The 21,509-nt window shown below is 41.8% G+C and overlaps 1 protein-coding gene across 1 annotated transcript in view; it reads right to left on the reverse strand.

Moving 5' to 3' along the window:
• Nucleotides 1-5,735: 5,735 nt before the first annotated feature.
• Nucleotides 5,736-21,509, reverse strand: part of SLC6A8 (solute carrier family 6 member 8) — a 40,267-nt gene continuing 24,493 nt past the window's right edge. Inside the window, exons 5-13 of the mRNA XM_075260046.1 lie at nt 20,972-21,106; nt 18,957-19,060; nt 16,488-16,612; nt 16,148-16,260; nt 15,571-15,708; nt 14,892-14,994; nt 13,133-13,233; nt 12,197-12,367; nt 5,736-11,578 (exon numbers count right to left, since the gene is read on the reverse strand). Coding sequence (XP_075116147.1) covers nt 11,441-11,578; nt 12,197-12,367; nt 13,133-13,233; nt 14,892-14,994; nt 15,571-15,708; nt 16,148-16,260; nt 16,488-16,612; nt 18,957-19,060; nt 20,972-21,106 — 1,128 coding nt within the window. The 3' untranslated portion in view covers nt 5,736-11,440. The remainder of the gene's footprint in view (nt 11,579-12,196; nt 12,368-13,132; nt 13,234-14,891; nt 14,995-15,570; nt 15,709-16,147; nt 16,261-16,487; nt 16,613-18,956; nt 19,061-20,971; nt 21,107-21,509) is intronic.

Raw genomic sequence — 21,509 nt, forward strand, 5'->3', positions numbered from 1 at the left:
AGACCAAAGCAGGCCATGTAATGAATGAACATGACATCAACTAGTTGGTACACTGCTGCCCTTTTGGGGAGCTGATTTGTGGGGGTCACTGCTGTCAGACCCCCTCGATCAGATATTGATGATAGGAAGTCAATAGTGAACTCTCAGAAGGGGAAAGGGGTAATGTAATGCTGATAATTCTGAATAACCACACAATGGTGACCATTAGGGGGTTTCATCTCCATCTGTTACCTGTGTGGGAGACCAAGAACAGCTGAAGCCTCCATCTGTAATCCATCCCGTGTCTCTCCAGCCAAGAAATCTTCTATGGTTGCACATATTTGTGAGTAATGGCTACGTGACCCCCGATAAACGTCTTCGCCATATGGTATGTGGGTGAGTGGCAGGTTATCCGGTTTGGCTCCACACTGGGAGTTTACGGTAAAGGTGTCGCCTATTCTGCACAATGGACTGATCCAGGGTTCGGCGCAGCCACTTCCAGTTTCCAGATGAGTAACATTTGTAGGTCTGGAGAGATAATATTCATTGTGATCTTGTGATAATTTTCCAGATGTAAAGGGCTGTGGCTTTATTTTCCTATGACCATGTCGGCCATACTGTGTCATAGTCATAAGTGTGTCATAGCATGTCCCCATTGTGAGCAACAGTCATGGGCCATTACGTATTTTAGTATCTGATGTCACTATGGTTCCTAAAAGGAATTTATCACCATTTTTTTTTTTTTTATTAAAGCCAGATATTAATATCTTTACATTTTTTTCTAATCTGTTTTTATTTCCTGATTGTTTTATTTATTTTTTATTCTATTTTCTGTACATAATCATAGGGGCGGCCATATTGCTGTGTTAGCGGCATTTTGTGATATGTTTTACAGCACAGTCATGGCTATAGTCAGCAATAGTTTAGGAGATGACTCATTGAGGTCTATGGGAAAGAAATCTAGATCTGCCCTGTGCAGGGAAGAGGGGGGATAAGCAGTAACATCATCTACTGTCAGTAGTGGAAGCAATGATGGCTTAGAGGAGTCATTTTCTATTGTAATCCTATTTGTAATGTGAATTAAAACCCTGATGACCTATCCTTAAGTTGACACCCAGGCCCCTTGACCATTCAGATGTTTCTAGAGGCTGCCGCTGCCACTTCTTCAGTACTTACCAAACACAGTTCTGTCCGTTGTATAGAGGTTGTGCTTGGCATTGCAGTTCTGCCCATACACTTGAATGGACCTGAGCTGTGATCAGGCAATGTGACCAATGAATGTGATATCACATGGCTTGTGAAGCGGAAGCGGCACTCAGGGAAGACCTGCTACCACTTCAAACAGCAGATCTGCGGGGGTCCCAGATGTCAGACCCCAATGGATCCTAAATTGAGGGCCTATCCTAATTTTTTTTTAAAAAAGTCCTGGATAATCCCTTTAATAAGCCATCTTAAGTATCCTCCATGCCTCAGACCTAATGCCCTTCAATTAATACCAGTATTGCACCTCTGGTCTCATAAAGCACATGGTGGTGCCAGTCACTGTGCCCCTTCTCTTAGTTGGGGCACCTCTATAGGCAGTCACTGTTATTGCAGAGTGGTAGCTGCGTGCACTGGGCATGCATTTATCTGATACCCCTTGGCAAAAGTAACTGATGAAAAACCTTTTAACCCTTGGACACATGTTTTGCATTGGTGCCCAGAAATTTTAAGATGTGCCACTTCAGCCAATTCACTAACCATAAACAACATGTACGTACCACCTCATACCGGTTGGATGTAAAAGTCACAAACATGTTCATATTACATAGCAGTGACAGCTGCAAAGAGCCATCTGTAACACGTTGTATGGCCATGGTATTCCGCTCCTTCTACTGTCCAAGGAAAGCTGAGCCCAGCTGACCACAGCCAAAGGGGCAGAGCGCTCTGCGGCTTCATTTCAGTGCTTGGTGGGGTCTCCGCACTCAGACCTTCACACTGAAGCTGGAGGTACAGTATGGACTAAGGGAAGTTATTGGATTATAATAATGTCACTTGACGTGTCCCATGGATATGATGACATGTCCCAGTACGGTATCTTCACTGGATACACATGGCAGTAACGTTTTCCTGGAAGTGATAAACCAGTTTTAGCACCGATGATCCCCTCTCGGCTTCAGTTACTACTTGGTGTCTTGTACCGAGAGTCCAATCTTGTGCCGTGTGTGAACTCCGATGTGACTCACAGCACTATTTATGTCCTCTGCTCTTTGGAAAGTCCAAGTCTTGTGACCAGATGAATAGATATCTATCAGCTGGTGCAGGGGGTCACCAAGATAAATTATATACAAGAAAGCAAGACTTTGGGTTATTTCTGGTGCGGGTATAGCAGGTTTACTCTATAATGGGGCCTTGACTTGACCCTCCAGTGTCAATGATATAGATATTTTTGGAAACCTTCCTCCTCTATATAGAATCCTCAACACTGAAATTGCAACACCAAGGAGGACAAGCCGTAAGGTTATGTAATTCCAGGAAGTATCAGGTGTCATTGCGAACTACAAATGAGGAAATTCTTAAGCGCCGAAATCTTTGGCATGTGGGAGGGGCATAGGATTGAAAGCAAAGGTTTTTTTAGCTACATGAAACCTCAAAAATGGGAAGTGATGTGGGATGGTTGTGTGAAGTCTACTGTTCGTCCATATACTAGTTATTGACACTTGTCGCAAACTGAGAGTAACAGAATCCTTGACCTAAGAAATCTTGGTTTATCACTCCGGTAAATCACTATGCACCAAGGCCAAGATGTCGGCACTGTTCAACGTTGTGTATCCTGGTGCTTCAGCGATCAGTAATGTGAACCACTGCCAGGGCAGATTGTCTTATTGGAAGAACAGCAAATAGTGATCTACTCTGTACTGCAAGTGAAATTGGACATCACATCTCAAGCCTAGGATGGAAAACAGTGTGGCTACAAACCATCAGAAGGCATGACAATGGGCTACGAGCCAGAAGTCCAGCTCCAGGAGATCAACTGACCTCAGCTCACTGCAGGCAGGTGGCAATGAGGACTGGAATAGAGGTCTGGCTATAGCTACAAGTCCTTCTTTTATCTCAGACGCAATGATAGTTGGAGATAGGTCTGGAGACGACATGGGCAACTCCATAAAGAGGCATTCCCAATAGGGAACTTCACTCTGGTTCTATTCTTGGGATGATGGTGTTGGGTGACATAATGTGCAGTGACTGGACCCCTCTAGCCTTTATTTCAGGTACACCAACAACTTGGCATTAACTTGATTTGGCCATGAAACCAGTGGAACAGCGATTTCTCAGAAGAGTCCCATGTTGCTCATGCTACTGTGAGCAGCCTGCATGACCTAAATGTGCTACCATGGTCTGTAGGATTTCCAGATTTGTCTTCCATTCCATCTTCCAACTGGGACATCATTGATCATCAATTGCAAAGGGAGCATCAAGCAGCCAATCTAAACAATTTGTGTGCCCAAGTGCATTCAGCATGGCACAACGTTCCTCAGACAACCTTTTAAAGAGGACCTTTCATCAGATTGGGCACTGGCCGTTCTATATACTGCTGGAAAGCTGACAGTGCCCTGAATTCAGCGCACTTTTGGCTTTCCCGATCTGTGCCCCGGTCCCAAAACCGCTTTACAGTCAGAAGGGCGTTTCTGACACTTAGCCAGGGACGCCCTTCTGCCCAGCAGCGCCTATCACGCTGCACAGTGTGAGCGGGGAGGAACGTTCCTCCCGGCTCCACAGTACAGCGCGATAGTGCTGCTGGGCAGAAGGGCGTCCCTGGCTAAGTGTCAGAAACGCCCTTCTGACTGTAAAGCGCTATAGTACCAGGACCGATAGCGCTTTACCCGGGGCACAGATCGGGAAAGCCGACAAGTGCGCTGAATTCAGCAGTATATAGAACTGCCTGTGCCCCGAACCATGAAAGGTCTTCTTTAAGAACCTCATTGATAGCTTGTCAAGATGTACAAGTGCTTGTATTTCTACACATGGCACATGTTTTTGAATATCTTGCTTGCATTTTGCATTGTGTCTTGTTTGCACCCTGCTTAGTCCTAGTATCAGTAAGTATGATGTCTGTGGGGTCCTTATTCTATGACCCCAGTAATCAATAGGACAAAGAGGCTGCAACCCTCATCAGAAACCTTTGCCCCTGGCTAACTTGCCTGGGCTCTCACCAGTGATATATTCAGCCCTTTCACTGAAGGTACAGGCTCTTCAGGGCTCGGTAGCAAATGCTACCTCTGCACCGGCTATAGCTACACATCTCCAGAGAACCTATTGACTTCCCACAGTTGAGAAACTTAGGATTTCTAGTGAATATCTAGAACCACCAGCTAGACTCAAAAACTCATTATCAGCTGGAAATTTTTGTACAGTTTCACTGTTGAGATTACAATCCCTTTCCAGACCCTCAACATCTTCAAGTGTCTATTTTAGACCCAAACATAGACGACAATGTCACATGTGCCTACATTTTGAAACATCTTAAAGGGCTTGTTCAGGATTAAAATAGTAGTAGTGTTGTATCTCAGTCTCATTCACTTTGGAGGAACTGGGTTACAATACCAGACCAAATTGAAGGACATGTGGCGATGTCTGGAAGAAAGCAGATGTTTTATTACTATTACCTATATACGATAATATAAAGTAAATAGACATGAAAAGACAACTTTTTTTTTCCAAAAAAAAAAAATCACATTTTTTAATGTTATTATTGCCATGTACAGTGAATATACTTAGCAGACAATCACAGTGCAAAAGCATGGAGCTCCTTGCGATATATTACAGAGGTATGTTACAAAGCTCCTACAGGAAGACTGAGATAATGTCCATTGGGTTGTCCAATGGAACATTACAGTAAATGGCTCAGTGGGGGGATGGGGTGCATGACTTGACCTGCTGTCTGTACTTGACAGCAAGTACAAGTAAAGGGCAGGGTATTATACAACTAGGGTCATGTCTACTAAGTACTAAGGTCTAAGGCACCTTACAACCCACATATGTATATTCATGGGCGATAGTTGACTGTATGGCTTTGCAGAGCTTACTAACACTAGGCCTCATCTGTGAGAAACAAGCTTACCATGTTATTTAGGAGAAGCTGGGGGACAACTAGGTTACTGGAAGCCTACACTCTGGATGGAGGAACACAAGGAATCTATCTATTCTACAAACTACGTCTTATCTCTGTAGGCTTGGGTATCATATCTGGTGATCTGCAGCAACCAATCATTGGACAGCCTTGACTGGGTTAAATTTGCATAGGTCATAGTCTAATCGATTGGATGATAATTCCAATAAATTATTTTAGAAAATGACAATACCCAAAGATAATCCATTAGATGTCCACTCAACCCAAATAGGAAGTTCTACTCAAAGTGGCCACCAAATCAGAATAACCCATCAGAAGAAAGGTCAACTGAAGATCAGCTCTCATGACTTCATTGTTGCTTATTTTCAACTTGAACTGTTGATATTCCTAAGGCTCAAAACTAGAATAGGTCTAGATCTGTTAAGGAATTTCCCTGATAACCTCAATTTACTGACTTTAGCCATCAAAGAAGCTTTGTTGACTTCTCGAACTCATCTGAAGTTATCAACAGTCCATTCAGCCCCAACCTAACCTACAGTACATCAAATATATCAACTAAATGGATAACACGGTGCCATAGCTAACAATCACACATCGACATCCTAAAGAAAACTAACATAGCTCTATCACTATGGTACAGTTGAGGGAAATTACAGTATATGAAAATAGTTTTTGGCTTTTTTTTTTTTTTTTAAATAGGGATCTAAGGTGCCGCCAAGTTCTTTTGAACCCATCTTCTTACATCATTACACAGTAAACATGGAGGCAAAATTTCTAAAAGTAGTCAAAACCCAAAAATTCACAATACTGATGTGGACGCAATGAAAAAAGTTCCCATTGATAGTGTCCAAGTGCTGTAGTGACTCCAAAAACCCACAATGGCTTCATTTCTAAAAATTCAGTCTAATCTGGCTTATTCCACGTGTTGCTGGTGAATGAGACAATGGAGAGGGACGTTAAAGTGTCCAATGCTTGGGTTTAAGATAAGTGAAAGGTGAACTCAAGAAAATAAAAACATTGATTTCAGAAAACTCAACACAAGTATTATTTACAATAATATTATACAAGGTGCATAAAGCCTTAAGAACATGGTGGCGTCATAAAAAATATAGCTCCTTAGGTGGAAGAGATTTGTTCTACAACTAGAGAAGATGAGTAAAAGGGAATTTTCTGCCTTGTTTCCAAAATCTCAGCAATGTTTTGGGCATCATGGGTTAGCTGATCGTGCCACATGTTATACTGGTTTTTACTATTCTGACTCCTGGTTTAGGACAGAGAGTCCTAAGCCAACAGCAAAGACTTAAGGACTTCAGAAGGCTGCTCAAAAGGATTGTCCCATCAGAATAACCCCTGTTTATATTAGGGCATCATAGAGGATTCCCTTCACACTGGACCATCATCTAGAAACGAAAATGGAAAGCCATACCCATAAACATGTTCTTTTACTACATGGATGGTCAAGGGAAATGTGTGGTAGGCTGAGGCTACCCTAGAGATAATAAGTGAACACCAGGGTGACAAATCGACTGTTCACAGTACTGACTTCTTTATATTAGACAACCCTGAGATTTTGGGAAAGCAGAGAATTCCATAGTGGGGTTGTATAACATGAAAAAAAATAGCTACTTCCTTTTAAAAACAGTGCCATGCTTGGCTATAGGTGGTCTTTGGTATTGCCCTATTAACTTGACCAGTGACACGGTTTCAGGAAGGAACAGCCATGTTTTTTTTAACACCATACAACCCCTTTTTTGGCTTTCATAGAAGCCTTGTCGATGAATTGCCCTAAAAGTCAGATAGGACTTGTCTGCTGGTTCAGGAGAACCCCAACTTTCAGAGCCAACCCTCCATTGAGAGGTAGTTGCCATGTTAAAGCTGAAATTACAGAATTTACAGAATAATAAAGAATGGATTTGTTATTTATAAAGTAAAATACAATGGACTTCAGGTAATAAAAAAAAATTAACTAAGAAGCAAAATATTCACAGAAGAGATCAATAAAAAGATTAACCAATCACTAAGTCAACCTTAGCCATAGCAATCATTACCTAAGAAGAGTCGACAAGACTCATTCAAGACTCGCATAGTCGGCGCATTCCTTCACCGCGCTCATTATTCCACCCGGTCTGCCTAAACAATATTTCCTATAGATAACCCAAGATGTGTTGGCACAGTCAGCACAACTAGAAAGAGACGGAAATATTCCAGTCTGGGAAGAAAAGATCTTATGAAAAGAACTGGCCGGTTATTCACAACGGTGGTGCAAAGCGAGTCCCAAATAGGGTATCAGAGTTTCCTATAGGTGAATGATTGAGGGTTTGATCAATCTTGGCAGGAGCGGTGCATTTAAAGGGGCTTTACAATATTAATCATGGCTACTTTCCAAAAACAGCGCCACATCTGATCACAGGTAGTGTGTGTCATTGCGGCTCAGCCCTGTTTATGTGAATAAAGCAGAGATGCAATACCAGACACAGACAGATGTAGAGATGCTTGTGGGAAAAGGCAGCCATCTTGTACAACCCCTTTAAGAAAGAGAACCCAGGAAAAATACTATTAGGATTTCTTTGCTGGGATAGTCAGAGGTCTAGAAGTCTCTTTAAGCTAGATTCACACCAGCATTCAGGTTTCTGTTTGCCAGGTCCACTTGGGGACCCAATGAACGGAAACGTAATCCGCTTGAAAAGAAAATTCTAGTCTATGGGATCCGCAGGGTTTCTGCCCGAAAAATGTGTCTTTTCTCCCTGCAGAGCGGATTCAGGGACAGAAACCCCGAATGTAAATCAGATGAAGGTGTGAACCTAGCCGTAGTCTTCAATAAAAAGCCATAAAAAGTGCTGTCATTTTTTGAAAACTACTGCAGATCCTTCAAACCTCGGAGGTGATAAACTACATAAGTCCCCATTCATGCAAAGAAAGTGCTTGGGTTTGGTGGACAAAATGGCAACAAATACGCTATCATGATATCCAGGTATCAGAATAGGTGCCATTTTGTTCGGAGGGCAGTGAGGTATTTTTGATAATTATAGAGCGGTCTAAGGCTGGATTCACACATCCAAGTTTTGGCCAGGACCATGGCTCATGTGACGGTTGCATTTCTGGGTGTGACTGTGGCTCAAATGAACTAGACTCGCCATATCATAGCACTATGTGATGCTGTGAGTTCAGTTAATTCAAGTCATGGTCTGGATGGGAAATATGGCGGTCACACGGGTTATATTTCCTGGTCCAAACACGGCTATCAGATGTCAGCCTAGTTGTCTGGGCCCAGGGACTTACAATTTTGATGTATAAAGTTGTATAAATGCTGCCAGGACTCATAGGGAAAGCCTGGGAGTCTTGCTTGCCACGCACAGTGATCGGCAGCTTGTCCTTTATACTGTCAATCACGGTGTGTCACGGGGTAGACAGGACGCCCAGGCCTTCCCTATGAGTCCTGGCAGCCATTTTATACCTGGAAATACTAAACTAAATAGAAAACCTATATAGCCATGAGCTCAGCCTGTCCTGCTCTATCCTAGGAGGCCATCTTTACAAAAAGGCTTTGTCAAGTAGACAATACGTTTATGTACTTCATCCATTGATTTGGTAAAAATGTCTGCCTCTAATGGGAGGTGGAGACAAAATGTTTTCATTCTGGAAATAGGGAATAAAATATCCATTCACATTCTCATCGTTTAGATTTTTGCCTCACGATTTTATTGCATTTTTTTTCCCTAAAACTTCTGTAATTTACATATTCTCCTAAATGACTTTTTTTTATTATTTTTTTAGAGTTGTGCTAATAAAGTTTGCGTTTTTTGAGCTCTGAGGTAAAATATAAGTGTTCTTCATGGCAACCAATCAGATGCCTGCTTTCATGTGCACAGTAAGAGCTGGTCTCTGATTGGTTGCTTTGATTACCACAGCTAGACTTGTCTATAGAATCTAGTGCAGACCTAGAAAAGAGCAGTTGCCCTTAGCAGCCAATCAGAATCCTTCTTTGATTTCTTAGTCAGTGCTAGCTGTAATTTGATTGGTTGATAGGGCAACATAACCTCCATAGAAAAAAAAAAAAGGTCTAGTCTATGAACATATAAAGGGTCCAAGGATTTAATGACTGATCATTAGGCGCAACCTAACTCAACCCTCCATAGCAACCAATCACAGGGCAGCTTTCATTTTTTCCCAAGCACTTTATGAAATGTAAGCTGAACTTTGATTGGTTGCTATGGGTAACAGTTGAGGCCTATTGCACCTTTTATAAAAATGAGGCCTAACTGTCGAAGAAACTACTTTATCACCGCCAAATCCTAAGTCCCCTTTATATGGTCATGGCTGGCTATATCTTACAGCAAAAGCCACACAAGGTTACCCTCATTCTTCCTCCCTTTTCCCCAAACTCACAAAATTTAGCACTTTTCATACTTTCTTCATAAAAACGTTATCTCTATACATGTTTTATCAACAAAAAAATAAAAAATTACATTTTGCGGCACAAAAATATTTATAACAAAATTAGAAATTTGCATTTTTTTTTTTTTTTTCTTAAAAAAAGCTCTTGAGCGTACTAATTCTGCTGCTAAGGATGCTGGGAGGGGAAGCATAGATTTGTCCAGTCCATTATTCATGGTTATTTAGTAGGCATATTAGGTTGTATCTGAAGATATCAGATTCCATTCTAGAATTCAAGTATTTTGGTGAATATTGTAGATTTGGGTTATTTCCCATGAAGCATCATACCATACGGTACTGATACTCGCTGCACACTTACCAACCTTTCCATCCCAAAGTGCATAATATTTTAATCAAAGCCCCCGTTCTATCGTAGAGGACCCCAAAACACAGTTTAGAATAACCCCACCCATTTTTGTAACGTCATTGTTGGCAAGTATGCAGATGGCGTGCACCATATTGTCATGTGTGTGTCTGTCAGGAGAATAATGGACGGATTATCTTACATATATCTTCACTGCAGGACATGTAAAGAAGAAATGTGGGCTTGTGTTAATGGGATGTATTAAGTTTTCAGTCTATGTTCCCGTTCAGACCTATCTGGTCTTTGATGCGGTTTTTGTCCCACATTGCTTCAACACTCCCTAAATTTAAAAAAAATATATATATTCCAAAGCTTCATGATCATTGCATTGGTTGATGCATAGGTTTCACTGTTTCTAGAGGCACAAAATGGACGCCGGTCACAGCAGTGCCTATAGCAGCAGAGACTCCCTTCTAAGCAGGGATGAATACTAAAAGGAGCAGCGATTTAGTGTTTTTACAGGTCTGTTAATACCGGTGGCGTCCTTGGTGGGGGGGGGTCACCTGTACACACAACATGCATGTACAAATATACTGATTAAAAAAAGAAAAAAGTGCAAATACAGCATTTGCTGTTGTCTGCAGTGATGCGAGTGAAATGACCAGGTCACCTTCACCTGCTTTCCTTCAGAGGGTACATGGATGGGGTTTAAAGCTGGCATATTAAGGGGTTAATCGCGTTAGCTTGCCATCTAACCTGTGTGGATTGCTGGCACCAAGAAGTCACAGCAATCCCTCCAAACAGCAGTATTATTTACATTGGCAAGTGACATGCCATAGTGCATTATGGGTGCTTGTCCAGCTATTTGTTTTGATGGATATTTTGGGATGAGCATTCCTGGTAGTAAAGGAAGACAGAGATTTAGTTTGATATCCCAAAAGCACTTGGCAAACCCCCTAAACTGTAAATCTGGAATTACTCAATGGTATCTGGTCTATGTATCCTGCTTTTGGCATGGAGATTCCCATTAGGTTCTTCCAAACCTTCTATTTGTAAAGCAAATCGGTACAGAAGATATACGTCCAGGTTGGCGAGATTCTCCATACCTCACTTGTGGAGTTCAAGTATCTACCATTAGTTATTAAAAGGTGCTTAGAGGGTTAACACACTTGTAGCCTCCTGACCAGAAATGGTAGTTACTTGGATGGTGTCCTACCAGCTACCAGGAAAATAATCTCAATACTATTGGTAAGGACGATCTCAACAACCTGTCCTCTTAGAAACCTCAAAAAACCACTTTGTAACCAAAACTTTGCTGGTATTCCATCACACAAATTGGTTAAAGTTCATTGGATACATTTTCAGATCATTCTTGAAAGAGACCATATCTAGGAAGTAGAAGAGACACCATTGTGGCAAATTCTTCACATCTCCTCCATCACCACTATTCTTTCTTACAAAAGGTATGGGACAATTGTTTCACATCTTGTTGAGTCAGCATTAGGTGGAAACGTTTACTTTGGGGGGGTTGGACTTTTGGGTGTGGTTCATTGATGGTAGAGGGAGATTAGGATGGGAGTAAAACAGAGGATCGCAGGTGGTAGACGCTCAATTCACATAACACTCTCGAAGATGATGACCTTGTTATCCGACACAGGGCTCAAGCTAGTCAAGCTCTTGACATCTGGATCCGGTGCCATATACTCTAAGTGATGAGCTCCCCAGATGGGTTCAGTGAGACGATGCCAACGCTGTCAATGAATATCAACATGGTTATTAGATACATTGGGCTGTAGACTCTTTTACGTTAAGATTATCACAATTTTAATGGCCAAATAGGATAAGATCATTTCCAGGACAATGCAAGTTTATTTTTCCAATTTATTAAAAAAATAGAGAGATGAAGTTGAATAAATAGCGTTTTGTTGGGTACAAGATTAGCATTTACAGAAGGGTCCCTTGACAAAAGCCCTATAGCAAGTTTCCCGATGTGACTCCCAGTGATCAACTATAATATGTTGAGAAACATGGCAGTAAGTGTTCATTCTTCCTTCAGCACCACCACAGGGGAATTGCCTGTGTAATTTAGGACAGAACAAGTCCTCCAAAGTAAAATTCAGCAGAAGGAACCAAGCTTAGGACTAGCTTACATTGAGCCCACTAAATAAGATGAAACTAAGGGCCCACCATCTAGCTGTGCAGCATAGATGCATATGCATCTATCTATTGTATTGTAAGCTCTGCTAGACTTGACTAAGGCTCATTACTGTGTCCCCCTCCACCATCCTTCTCTCCTTTGGGGGGACCAAATTGAACCCCAAAGGATCTACAGGTAAACTAAACAATGTACAGTAGAGAAATGCACTTACTTCTTTTAGTGACCCCTTGGCACGTGAGATTTTGTAAAGGAAGGTCACAGGAACACAAAGCATAGATGACATAGCAAAGCACCAGCCGATCGCTTCACCCCACCAAGGGTATGTGTAGGTCTTATTGTACGTCAGAGGCTTGTAGTTTATTAGGTTGAAGATAAATATGGCCTGCGGAGAGGAAAGTAGGTTAGCAATTACAATTTCTGGACATACATTCTCCATGAAAGCAAAGATTGTCTTACATGTTTAGAAATCAGTTCACACTTTGAGAGACTTTTATTGTTTTAGGAGGCTACACAATATCTATTTCAAGGAAGAAGAGGTCACATGAGTTCTTGTTTGATGACAACATTCATGGAAGTGATCAGGGTTTTTTTCGGACAGCTGCAGCTTATGATAGACTTCTTTGTTCAGGATCTGAGCAAGTGGTGTGAAGCAGCTGCCTTTAGCAGAAGACATCGTAGATCATTGATCTCCAACCTGCGGTTTTCCAGCTGTTGTGAAACTACAAATCCTACCATGCCCCCTTAACAGCAGGCCTATCATAGTGAAAGGTATTACCGGATCAAGACTCAAATAGTGTTGGATATCATAAAATGTTTAGAGCTGCTTTTTTTTTTTTTTTTTTTTTTTTTAAATAGACAAGGGTCAAGAGACCCTGTCCTCCCAACAGGTGGAGCCCTCATCTACCAGACCTTGTAGACACAAGTTGGACTGATGTATACAATTGACAGGGTTCATTATGACTGTCCACCCACATGTCCCACCTATTGGGCAGCCGTCAATTATTAAACACTATGAAGAACAGGCAATTGGAGAACTGGCCCTCCTGAGGGCACAACTGTGAAGATGGAGCCAACGGTACCCACACATTCACTCTATTCTTCACTATATACAAAGGTCCTAAACAAGTTTTTATAGATGTAGCCTTACCATGCAGACAAAAGGTGTAATCACAGACCAGCACCATTTCATCCAAGGGAAAGGACGATATCCGATCATACGAGCAATATCATCCATGAATCTATCAGCACCTGATGATAAGAAAAGAATTGGAAGGTCAAAACTGGCAGATTGTGATTTTGTCATTCTTTTTTGTCCTCCATTTTATCTGGGTAAGGGTAAAGTTTTTGTGGGGATGGTAGTTGTGATGGTGTTGCTTTAATAGTAATTGTGAAGATGATGGTTGTGATGTTGCTCATGGTGGTATTTAAGATGGTGGACATAATGGTGGTCATATTCTTTATGATGGTGGCAGTCATAGGGGGAATAGTTCTGATGGTAGTGGTTTATGACGGTAGAACTTATTTTTATGTACATACGGTATAGATTGGCTTTAGACCTAGTGTATCTTCTCTGAGAATAATTTATATTGTACATAATATATGTATTTCCTACCCTGAAAGTGTAATTAAGATGGACTCTCTGTAATTAAACTTTCAATGGATACAACAGTAGGAACCTTCGGCATGTCTAGTGCTCTGTAATTCTTGACATATTTCTATATTCCTAGAGAATCCCTTTTAATCTGGTCTTCTACTGGTAATATATATTAGATGGAAGACCTCCAGCTAACACATTAAATAAATGAGCCCTTCCTCTGTACAGGAGTGTGACCAATCTGGCATTATGAAGGCAGTCTAGGTCTAGGAGATGCTCTGCGGCATCTCTATAGCTCAGCAAATCCCAAGGACAGAGCTATATTAAGATAGAGTTTTGGTATAGAGGCGCATGCTCTGGATGACAGCCAACAGCCGTTCACGCTCCAGCTCCTGCATCTGCCTCTGAAGTGACTGGAGAATTCTGGGTAGGAGTCACTGTAAATAGAATTGATCTGTCAGTCTATATGAAATATGGATCACACATGGTGAGAGTTGGAGAACCAAAATCTCCAGCATGACCATGAATTATAAGCATAACTTGGGATGCAATTTATTTATTTATTTGTTTTTTTAATATGGCCTTTAATACTGTGTCCTCTAATGTGGCAGAGGGACATTTGAGCCCCCTCAAGCACCAGGCACAGCTTCATGTATGCACATATCAAGAAAGCATATAATGAAGATGTTTGGTCTAATATTCTTCCTACTTCTGTAGTAACACAAGCCATGGCACTCTACAACCCTAACAATGGACCAGGAGCTTCAGCTCAAGGGCCATGACAGGTTCATGATCACCTCAGCTCTGGCACACCACAACCATATTGATGGAATGGGAGCTTCAGCTATCTATCTGCTCAATGAACATAAGTTGTAGTATCACACAAGCTCTGGCACCCAACATCCGAATACTGTAGATGGACCAGGAGCTTCATCTATGTTCTGCCAAATGACCATGTTAGGAACTTCATGCTCAATTACCATGATTTGCAGCACCACCCAAACACTGGCACCCCTCAACAATATACTTTATATGGACCAGTATCTTCAAGCTATAACTCTGACCACTAATCATGACCGGTCATAGTAGGACATTGTAGTTTCAGTCTGTATCTCAATTACCATGAAAGCTTGAAGAGCCACCAGAGCCTTGGTGCCCTAAAACCATGTAGTATATACTGTATATACTCTGGTGCCCTACAATCACATAAATGGAGTAGTAGTTTCCAATGACCATAAAAAAAAGTTTTAAGGGTTGCCAGAGGAACTTCTAAATAATTCATGTTTGACATCGCAGTTTCCCATTGACTTACCATAAACCCAGGCAATGACCACACACTGCCAAAATGTCTGCCACAGGAGGGTCATTCCACTAGCCGAGTAATAGTCGAACAGTTGGAAAACATACATCCCACCCTGGGAAGCAAAGACATAAGTGTAACGTTAGGTGGCATAACAATTCGGTTCTACATCTAAGATCAAAAAAACATGGCTGCATTCCAGATACGTCCATGGGCTGTGTCTGGTATTACAGCTTGGCCCCATTTATCACAGAAGCCAAAATACCGGTATGTAGAATGGCATGGGTGTGGGTATTACAAATACTAGAGTGCATGGCCCTATTATAGCCAACCCAACTTGGCCTAAGGCCTTGTTGATATTTTCCATGGTACACCCTGTTTATATGTAGGTAATGCAAACAATAAAACATACTCAAGCCAAAAATCAGATCAAAACAACCAAAGGGGCTATTGTTCCAAATATTAGATTTAGTTTTCCGATCCTATGCTAATACTTGAGGATATTAAAAACATTGATGAAAAAATCTGCTCGCTTTCCCTGACTATGATATTTAGTACTTATACTGACCTTATTTAACACAATGGAGAGGACTGTTTAGTATATACTCAAAACAAGTGAATATATAAAACAAAGTAGAAATCTGTAATACATACATATGATGTAATGTGATATATGATGTATATATCATACCTCCGTCAGCATGGAGAGGTCAATGAGGAACATGACTGCACAGCAAATGGCCACAGCTACCTCTCGTTGGAAGCGGAAATAATAGCGGGCTGGAAGCAGGTCCAGGATGGCGGTAATGAATCCTTCCACACCGACAAACTGTAGTAATATATATAAAACTGTGTAAGTGATATTATATTCAGTAGGTCCTCCGTAGAAGATGGTCATAGTGTCTTAGGTTAGTAAAATGTTATATGGATACATGATACATCTATATAATAGAGAAGTCCATCAATGCAGGACTAGAGTTGATAGTGGCTACAAAGAGCGCCCTCACCTTGGAGGACCTGCCATGTTTGTGCATTACATTTACAGCCCACTGATTTCCTTTTTGTCAGATCTACTTTTATTTAATTAGATTTTTAGTTTTTTAATAGAGAAACAGAAAAAGAAAGTACCCACGAATTTCAATAAGAACTGTGTAATGCCTCATCTCCCCTGCAGAGGCACTGCAGGGGAATCAAACACTTTCTGTCTGCTAATCACACTGATCATACTGGCTCAATCCACACTTATAATGAATTAAAAGGTTGCTTACCTGGCTGTCCAAGCCAAGGAGAAGCAGCATAAAGAAGAACAAAGCAGCCCAGAGAGGCGCCACCGGCATCAGGCTCACTGCCCGAGGATACGCAATAAATGCCAAACCAGGCCCTGAATTTAGAAAACATTTTTTTATTATAAAAACTGTTCACTGTTATTATAATCGTACAATAGATACAATCCATTCATCTTCCATCCATGGGAAAAGGAGAAACAAAGAAACATCGAAAATGTTCTTTTTTGGGCCAAACAAGCTCAATGGAGGTGTTAAAATTTGGCTTCAGTGTACTGTAGAAGGTAGAGGTCCCCAGAAACACACTTCACCACATGGTACTTACCTGATTCTGCTACTTTGGAAATGTCCACTCCCTGTTCATTGGCCATAAACCCAAGAATGGAGAAGACCACAAAGCCAGCAAAGAAACTGGTCCCACTATTAATAAGTGCGAGGATAAAGGCATCTCTGTGAGGAAAGACATAGCTGGTGAGAACACATGGCTGATACCAATGGACATTTGTAAACTGGAGACCAACCCAATGGCTACAGACACAGTCTTTGTAGAGTTGGGCCCAAATGTTGACCTAGAAGTGTGTTGTACCTGCATAAGGTCCCACTTTATCTAAGAGATAAGGAAGGAATGGGCCTGAGGACCATCTGTCTGCTTAAAGGTAGGATCTTCTGTACAAAGGTGAGGGTGTGGTAGTGTGAACTAGTACCAGTAGGTGACCCATATTTGCTATGAAACCTCAGAGGTGTAGCTATTGGGGATACTGAAGTACCAATCATTCTGGTTCCTGAGGGGGGCCAAAGGCCCCCAGTCACATAAGAACGCAATGGTATTATAAATGACACTTGGTAGGCAGAGCCCGAGACCTTAGCATTATGTGTCTGTGTAATCCCCTTCTTCTATTGCATTGACTGTACTAGTATTGTGCATCATGGCAGTGGTTGTTTTATTACATATAGGTATATTTCCAAAATGGTTTCATTCAAAAATATCGCTTGTTGCATGTGTTTTACCGTATTTCTTGGAGATAGAGGGGTTAAAGTTAAATCGGATCTTCTTTCAGACCTAGTGTAAATTAAGCCTAAGACAGTGACATCATCCCTTAAAATACATAGGAGTATCAGTTGTTGAGCCAAGAATGACTTCCATGAAGGTGGGGACTGATCCTTCCACAGGAGCCATGCTCACCCCTCGTGGACACTGCCGCCTGGCCCCTCCATATTATACACCGCAGCTGTCATGTCATTCTAGCCCAACTTACAGGTTTCTCCTTTCAACAGCTGTTCTGTATGGCTACTGGTTTGACTACATAACACTACTGTCAGACGCTCGCTCCGGTGTCATTAAAGTGTCATAAAGGGACAGTTTCTGATCCAACATGGTCATGTCCATAGGATAGGTGAAAAGTGTCTAATTGGTGGGGGCCTTTAATAGGAGCAGACACATGTTTGTGGCCACAAACTGAAGTGATCATCTTTTAATAGATATGCAGATTAGCCTGCAAGTGCAGTGGAGACGGGGCCTGATTTAACATATATGCCTTCAGACAACTCTGACCCAAGTCTATGATGGGATCATTCACAGATAAGGGCCAGTGTCGGGCTACGATATATAATAATATAGTCTCTAGGTAAATTCTGTAAATGACGTTCTAACCCTTTTGCACTTGCAGGCTGATTTTCTTGTCTTTAAAAAGTTGGTCATTTCTACCTTGCTTTATCAGTTTGTGATAGGTATGCTTATACTCCTATTCAAGGCCCCTACATGGCACTTATTTGGAAGGCATTTTGGACCTGACAGAGTCCCTTTAAGGATGGGAATACTCCTGTGCCAGAGGTGCCAATGGGCTTCCCCAAGAGGTGCAACTGTAGTCACTGCACCCCGTTATTTATCTTCTGGTAAATCTTGCTGCACAATTTGTGCAAGACAGATCCCTGATACACTGTAACAAACCATGCACCTGATAGATCTGCAGCTTCTTAATCTAGACAATTGAGAATTTGCCCATTCACTGAAAACACTGAGGCTAGATATCAGATTGGTGGGGGTCCAACTCGCTCCACCACTGCTGATCAACTGCTTAAAGAGTCCACAGTGTTCAGTCTCTTCATAGCTTACATTGGTCTATCTACCTGCAGTGCTTAGCTGATCAGCACGGGTGTCAGGAGTCGGACCCCCACTGGTCCATCACTATAGGCCATTAACATCTTACCCCTAGGCCAGGAAACAACTTTAATATTACGGTGGAGTTTATGGAGCGGCTTTCTAGGCCTCATATCTCCCTTGGTACTTCAGAAAGTGGATAAGTGTTTGTCACAGATGCCTTTCACTTGGCTGGGGACAGGACAAGCACTCTACCCCATCAGCGCCTTTCATTCGGTACTCCATGTACTGTTCCTCTACCCACACAGTATACGGGGAATGAATGCTGTCCGCCAAATGCATGAACTATGGGGGACAGTGGAAAAATATATTCCTGGCCATAAAACAAGTGGGGCACGCACTGGACTTATTTATGTGTCCCACAATATGTTCTCCTAGACGACTGTTTCGTTCCCCTGCTGACATTTTGCTATTGTGAATATCTTAAGGCCTATTGTAGTTTGTTTTCCAAAAAAAATTCCATTCTTGAGATTTCTGCTTGCTGACAGTGAATGGAAGAATTCTGGTTTACATCCAGAGAAGTCGGCCTCCAATTTACAGTTAAAGTGCTTGGTTGCTATGGCAGAGAACATGTTGTTGTGCATAACAACCATTCAGATTGCAGGTTTTACAGACATATATATAATATTTTCTTACTTGTAGCAGTCATTGTTAAAGCGATTATAGCTGCCTAGTGCAGTGAGGGCCCCCAGTCCTATGGCATAAGAGAAGAAGATCTGCGTCCCAGCATCAATCCATACCTATTGACAAAGAGAAGAATGACATATGATAAAGTACCCGTGTGCATAGTGCCCAAATGACCTGCTTTAGAGAGGACCTGACATCAATCCTGAGATATTTCAAAGATTTTCTTAGAAATTTTTGTTTTTGCTGTTCCAGTGTTATTCCTCCATGAATATTACCACTCCCGTATCATCTAGGTAGGTCCCGACACACTCTGACAATTTCCATACTGAATGGAAAGAACGTATAAGGTTACATCTTATTGGCAAGGGAGCGGTAACACCCAGTGATCAGTTCATTTAGGCATTTCCAAGAAGAATAACAGAGAGAGGTAAAAGACTTTTCAAAATGGCTCTCCAAGTTGTGCCAAACCACAATTCCCATTAACCTGATGATGAGCGTTACAGTTTTGCAATAGCTTACCAGAACAGGTGCACTATAAAGAGGACCTTTCACCACCTGAACCAACTCTATCTTTTATTCATTCTTCAATAGGCGATGCTCCACTGATTCTGGGGCCTTTGGAACCTTTTCTCTAGTCCCCACCATTCCTGAGCAATAATTTATTTTAGTTTCAGCAAAATTATGTTCCTATTGTCAGGTGGGTGGTGCCAGGCTATCTGCTCCAGCCCAGGACCACCTACTTTACGTTAGAGCACTTAATTAGCATATTGGTTGTCGACGCTAAGAGCACAAGTTGCTCAGGAATGGTGGGGGCTAGAGAAGAAGTTCCAACTGTACTGGAATCAGTGGAGAGCCACCTACTGAAGGATGCGAAGAGTATGAGATGGTGGAGGTGGTGAAAGGTCCTCTCTACAGAGAACGTGTCACCTCTCCTGACATGTCTGGTTCGGTAACTACTATTCCTCACAAAATAATTTGGGAGCATTTTATCTTTGAACTCTGCATTGTGCGGTTCCTCTATTATTCCTATTAGAAATATATGATTAAATTGACTGCTGGGTGTTACCATTGCCCTTGCTAAGAGCTGTGTCTTCACAGAGTTTGACACTGACTGCTCTGATTGGATAATAGAGTGCATAGGGATACGCCCAAACAGGTAACACCAATTTATTTTTTGCATTTCCAGGAAGAATAACAGAGGAACAGCACAAAACAGAGTGCTAAGTATTGGAAATAGAATCATTGAATAAAGCAGACATGTTAGGAGCGGTGACAGCACCCCTTGTAATGATTGATCTTCATTAGGGAGAGTGTTCGCCTACATGGACAGCGCTGTTTCGGCCTATTGGGCCATCCTCAGCATAGTGTAGGGATACTGATTTAGCATGGTGAGACGAGTGCCCCCATACCCTGGTCTATAGTCTCTCACCATGCTAAATCAGTATCCCTACACTATGCTGAGGATGGCCCAATAGGCCGAAACAGCGCTGTCCATAGTTGGGAATCTGTTCCTTTTGGGACAGAAATACTGATTTAGCAATTAAATCCACATTATGATTAAAAGACTTTATAACTGAGTCGTTCATGATGTTAAGGATGCTGCCCTCTATAGGGTGGTGTACAGAGTGCACTCTGTTCTCCTAATTCCATCCAGGAGACTAGATTTGCATATTTTTTACTGATTGATCTTCAGCAGACAAGTATGGATTCACATACGTCTCTGCTCAGTCAGCCATAGAGCGCCACAGGGTGATTTATTAAGCCAGAGGCATCTCCTTGTAACACAGATCCTTAATAGGTTAATGAAATGATGTAGAAGAATCTGTCACTGATGAATTTCTGCTTGGAAGGGATATTTTAGAATTTACAATTCTCGATCTACTTGGAGATGCCAAGATAAAGGCTCTTCCCCGGAGACCAGATAAAAGCTCTGTCATCATCAGGCCATGGCTGAACAATAGCATTAGGATGGATGATGTCATAGGAACGGTGGGAGACAGAGCTCAACACTTGATTTTTTTTACCTGGGCAGACCCAAGCTTGGACCAGTCAGGTTTAAGGTAGTATATGATGCCTTCAGAAGCACCTGGCAACATGGCACCACGGACAAGAAGGATAAGCAAGACGACATAAGGAAACGTGGCCGTGAAGTAGACAATCTGTAGGAAGAGAGAAAACAGACAGAGTGAAGATGTAACATCAACTTAGTGTCCTCAGTACAATTACTTGCCCGGTCTATATACATTGACTGCTATGGGGCCAAATATAACATATACAGTATATTAGTTTGTAGGATATATAGTATCAGTGGAACCTTCGGTGGGCCCAGTCTATCGCAATAATGGTCTTCCAGAAGTCATGCAAATTTGAAGGGAACAGTGGTCTAGGATTAGTTGGAGGGTGGCCCCCAAAATCATGTTATCTGGTGGGCCTAAGGAATCTCAGTCTGACACTGAGCATATATAGCACAATATCTCATGTAAACCTGTATAGAGTCAGTTACGCAGACCATATGCATATATTGATGCAGTCAGGGCCTACATTATGGGGGGGCCATACACA

The sequence above is a fragment of the Leptodactylus fuscus genome, chromosome 11, assembly GCF_031893055.1.
Source record: "Leptodactylus fuscus isolate aLepFus1 chromosome 11, aLepFus1.hap2, whole genome shotgun sequence".
Taxonomy (NCBI): domain Eukaryota; kingdom Metazoa; phylum Chordata; class Amphibia; order Anura; family Leptodactylidae; genus Leptodactylus; species Leptodactylus fuscus.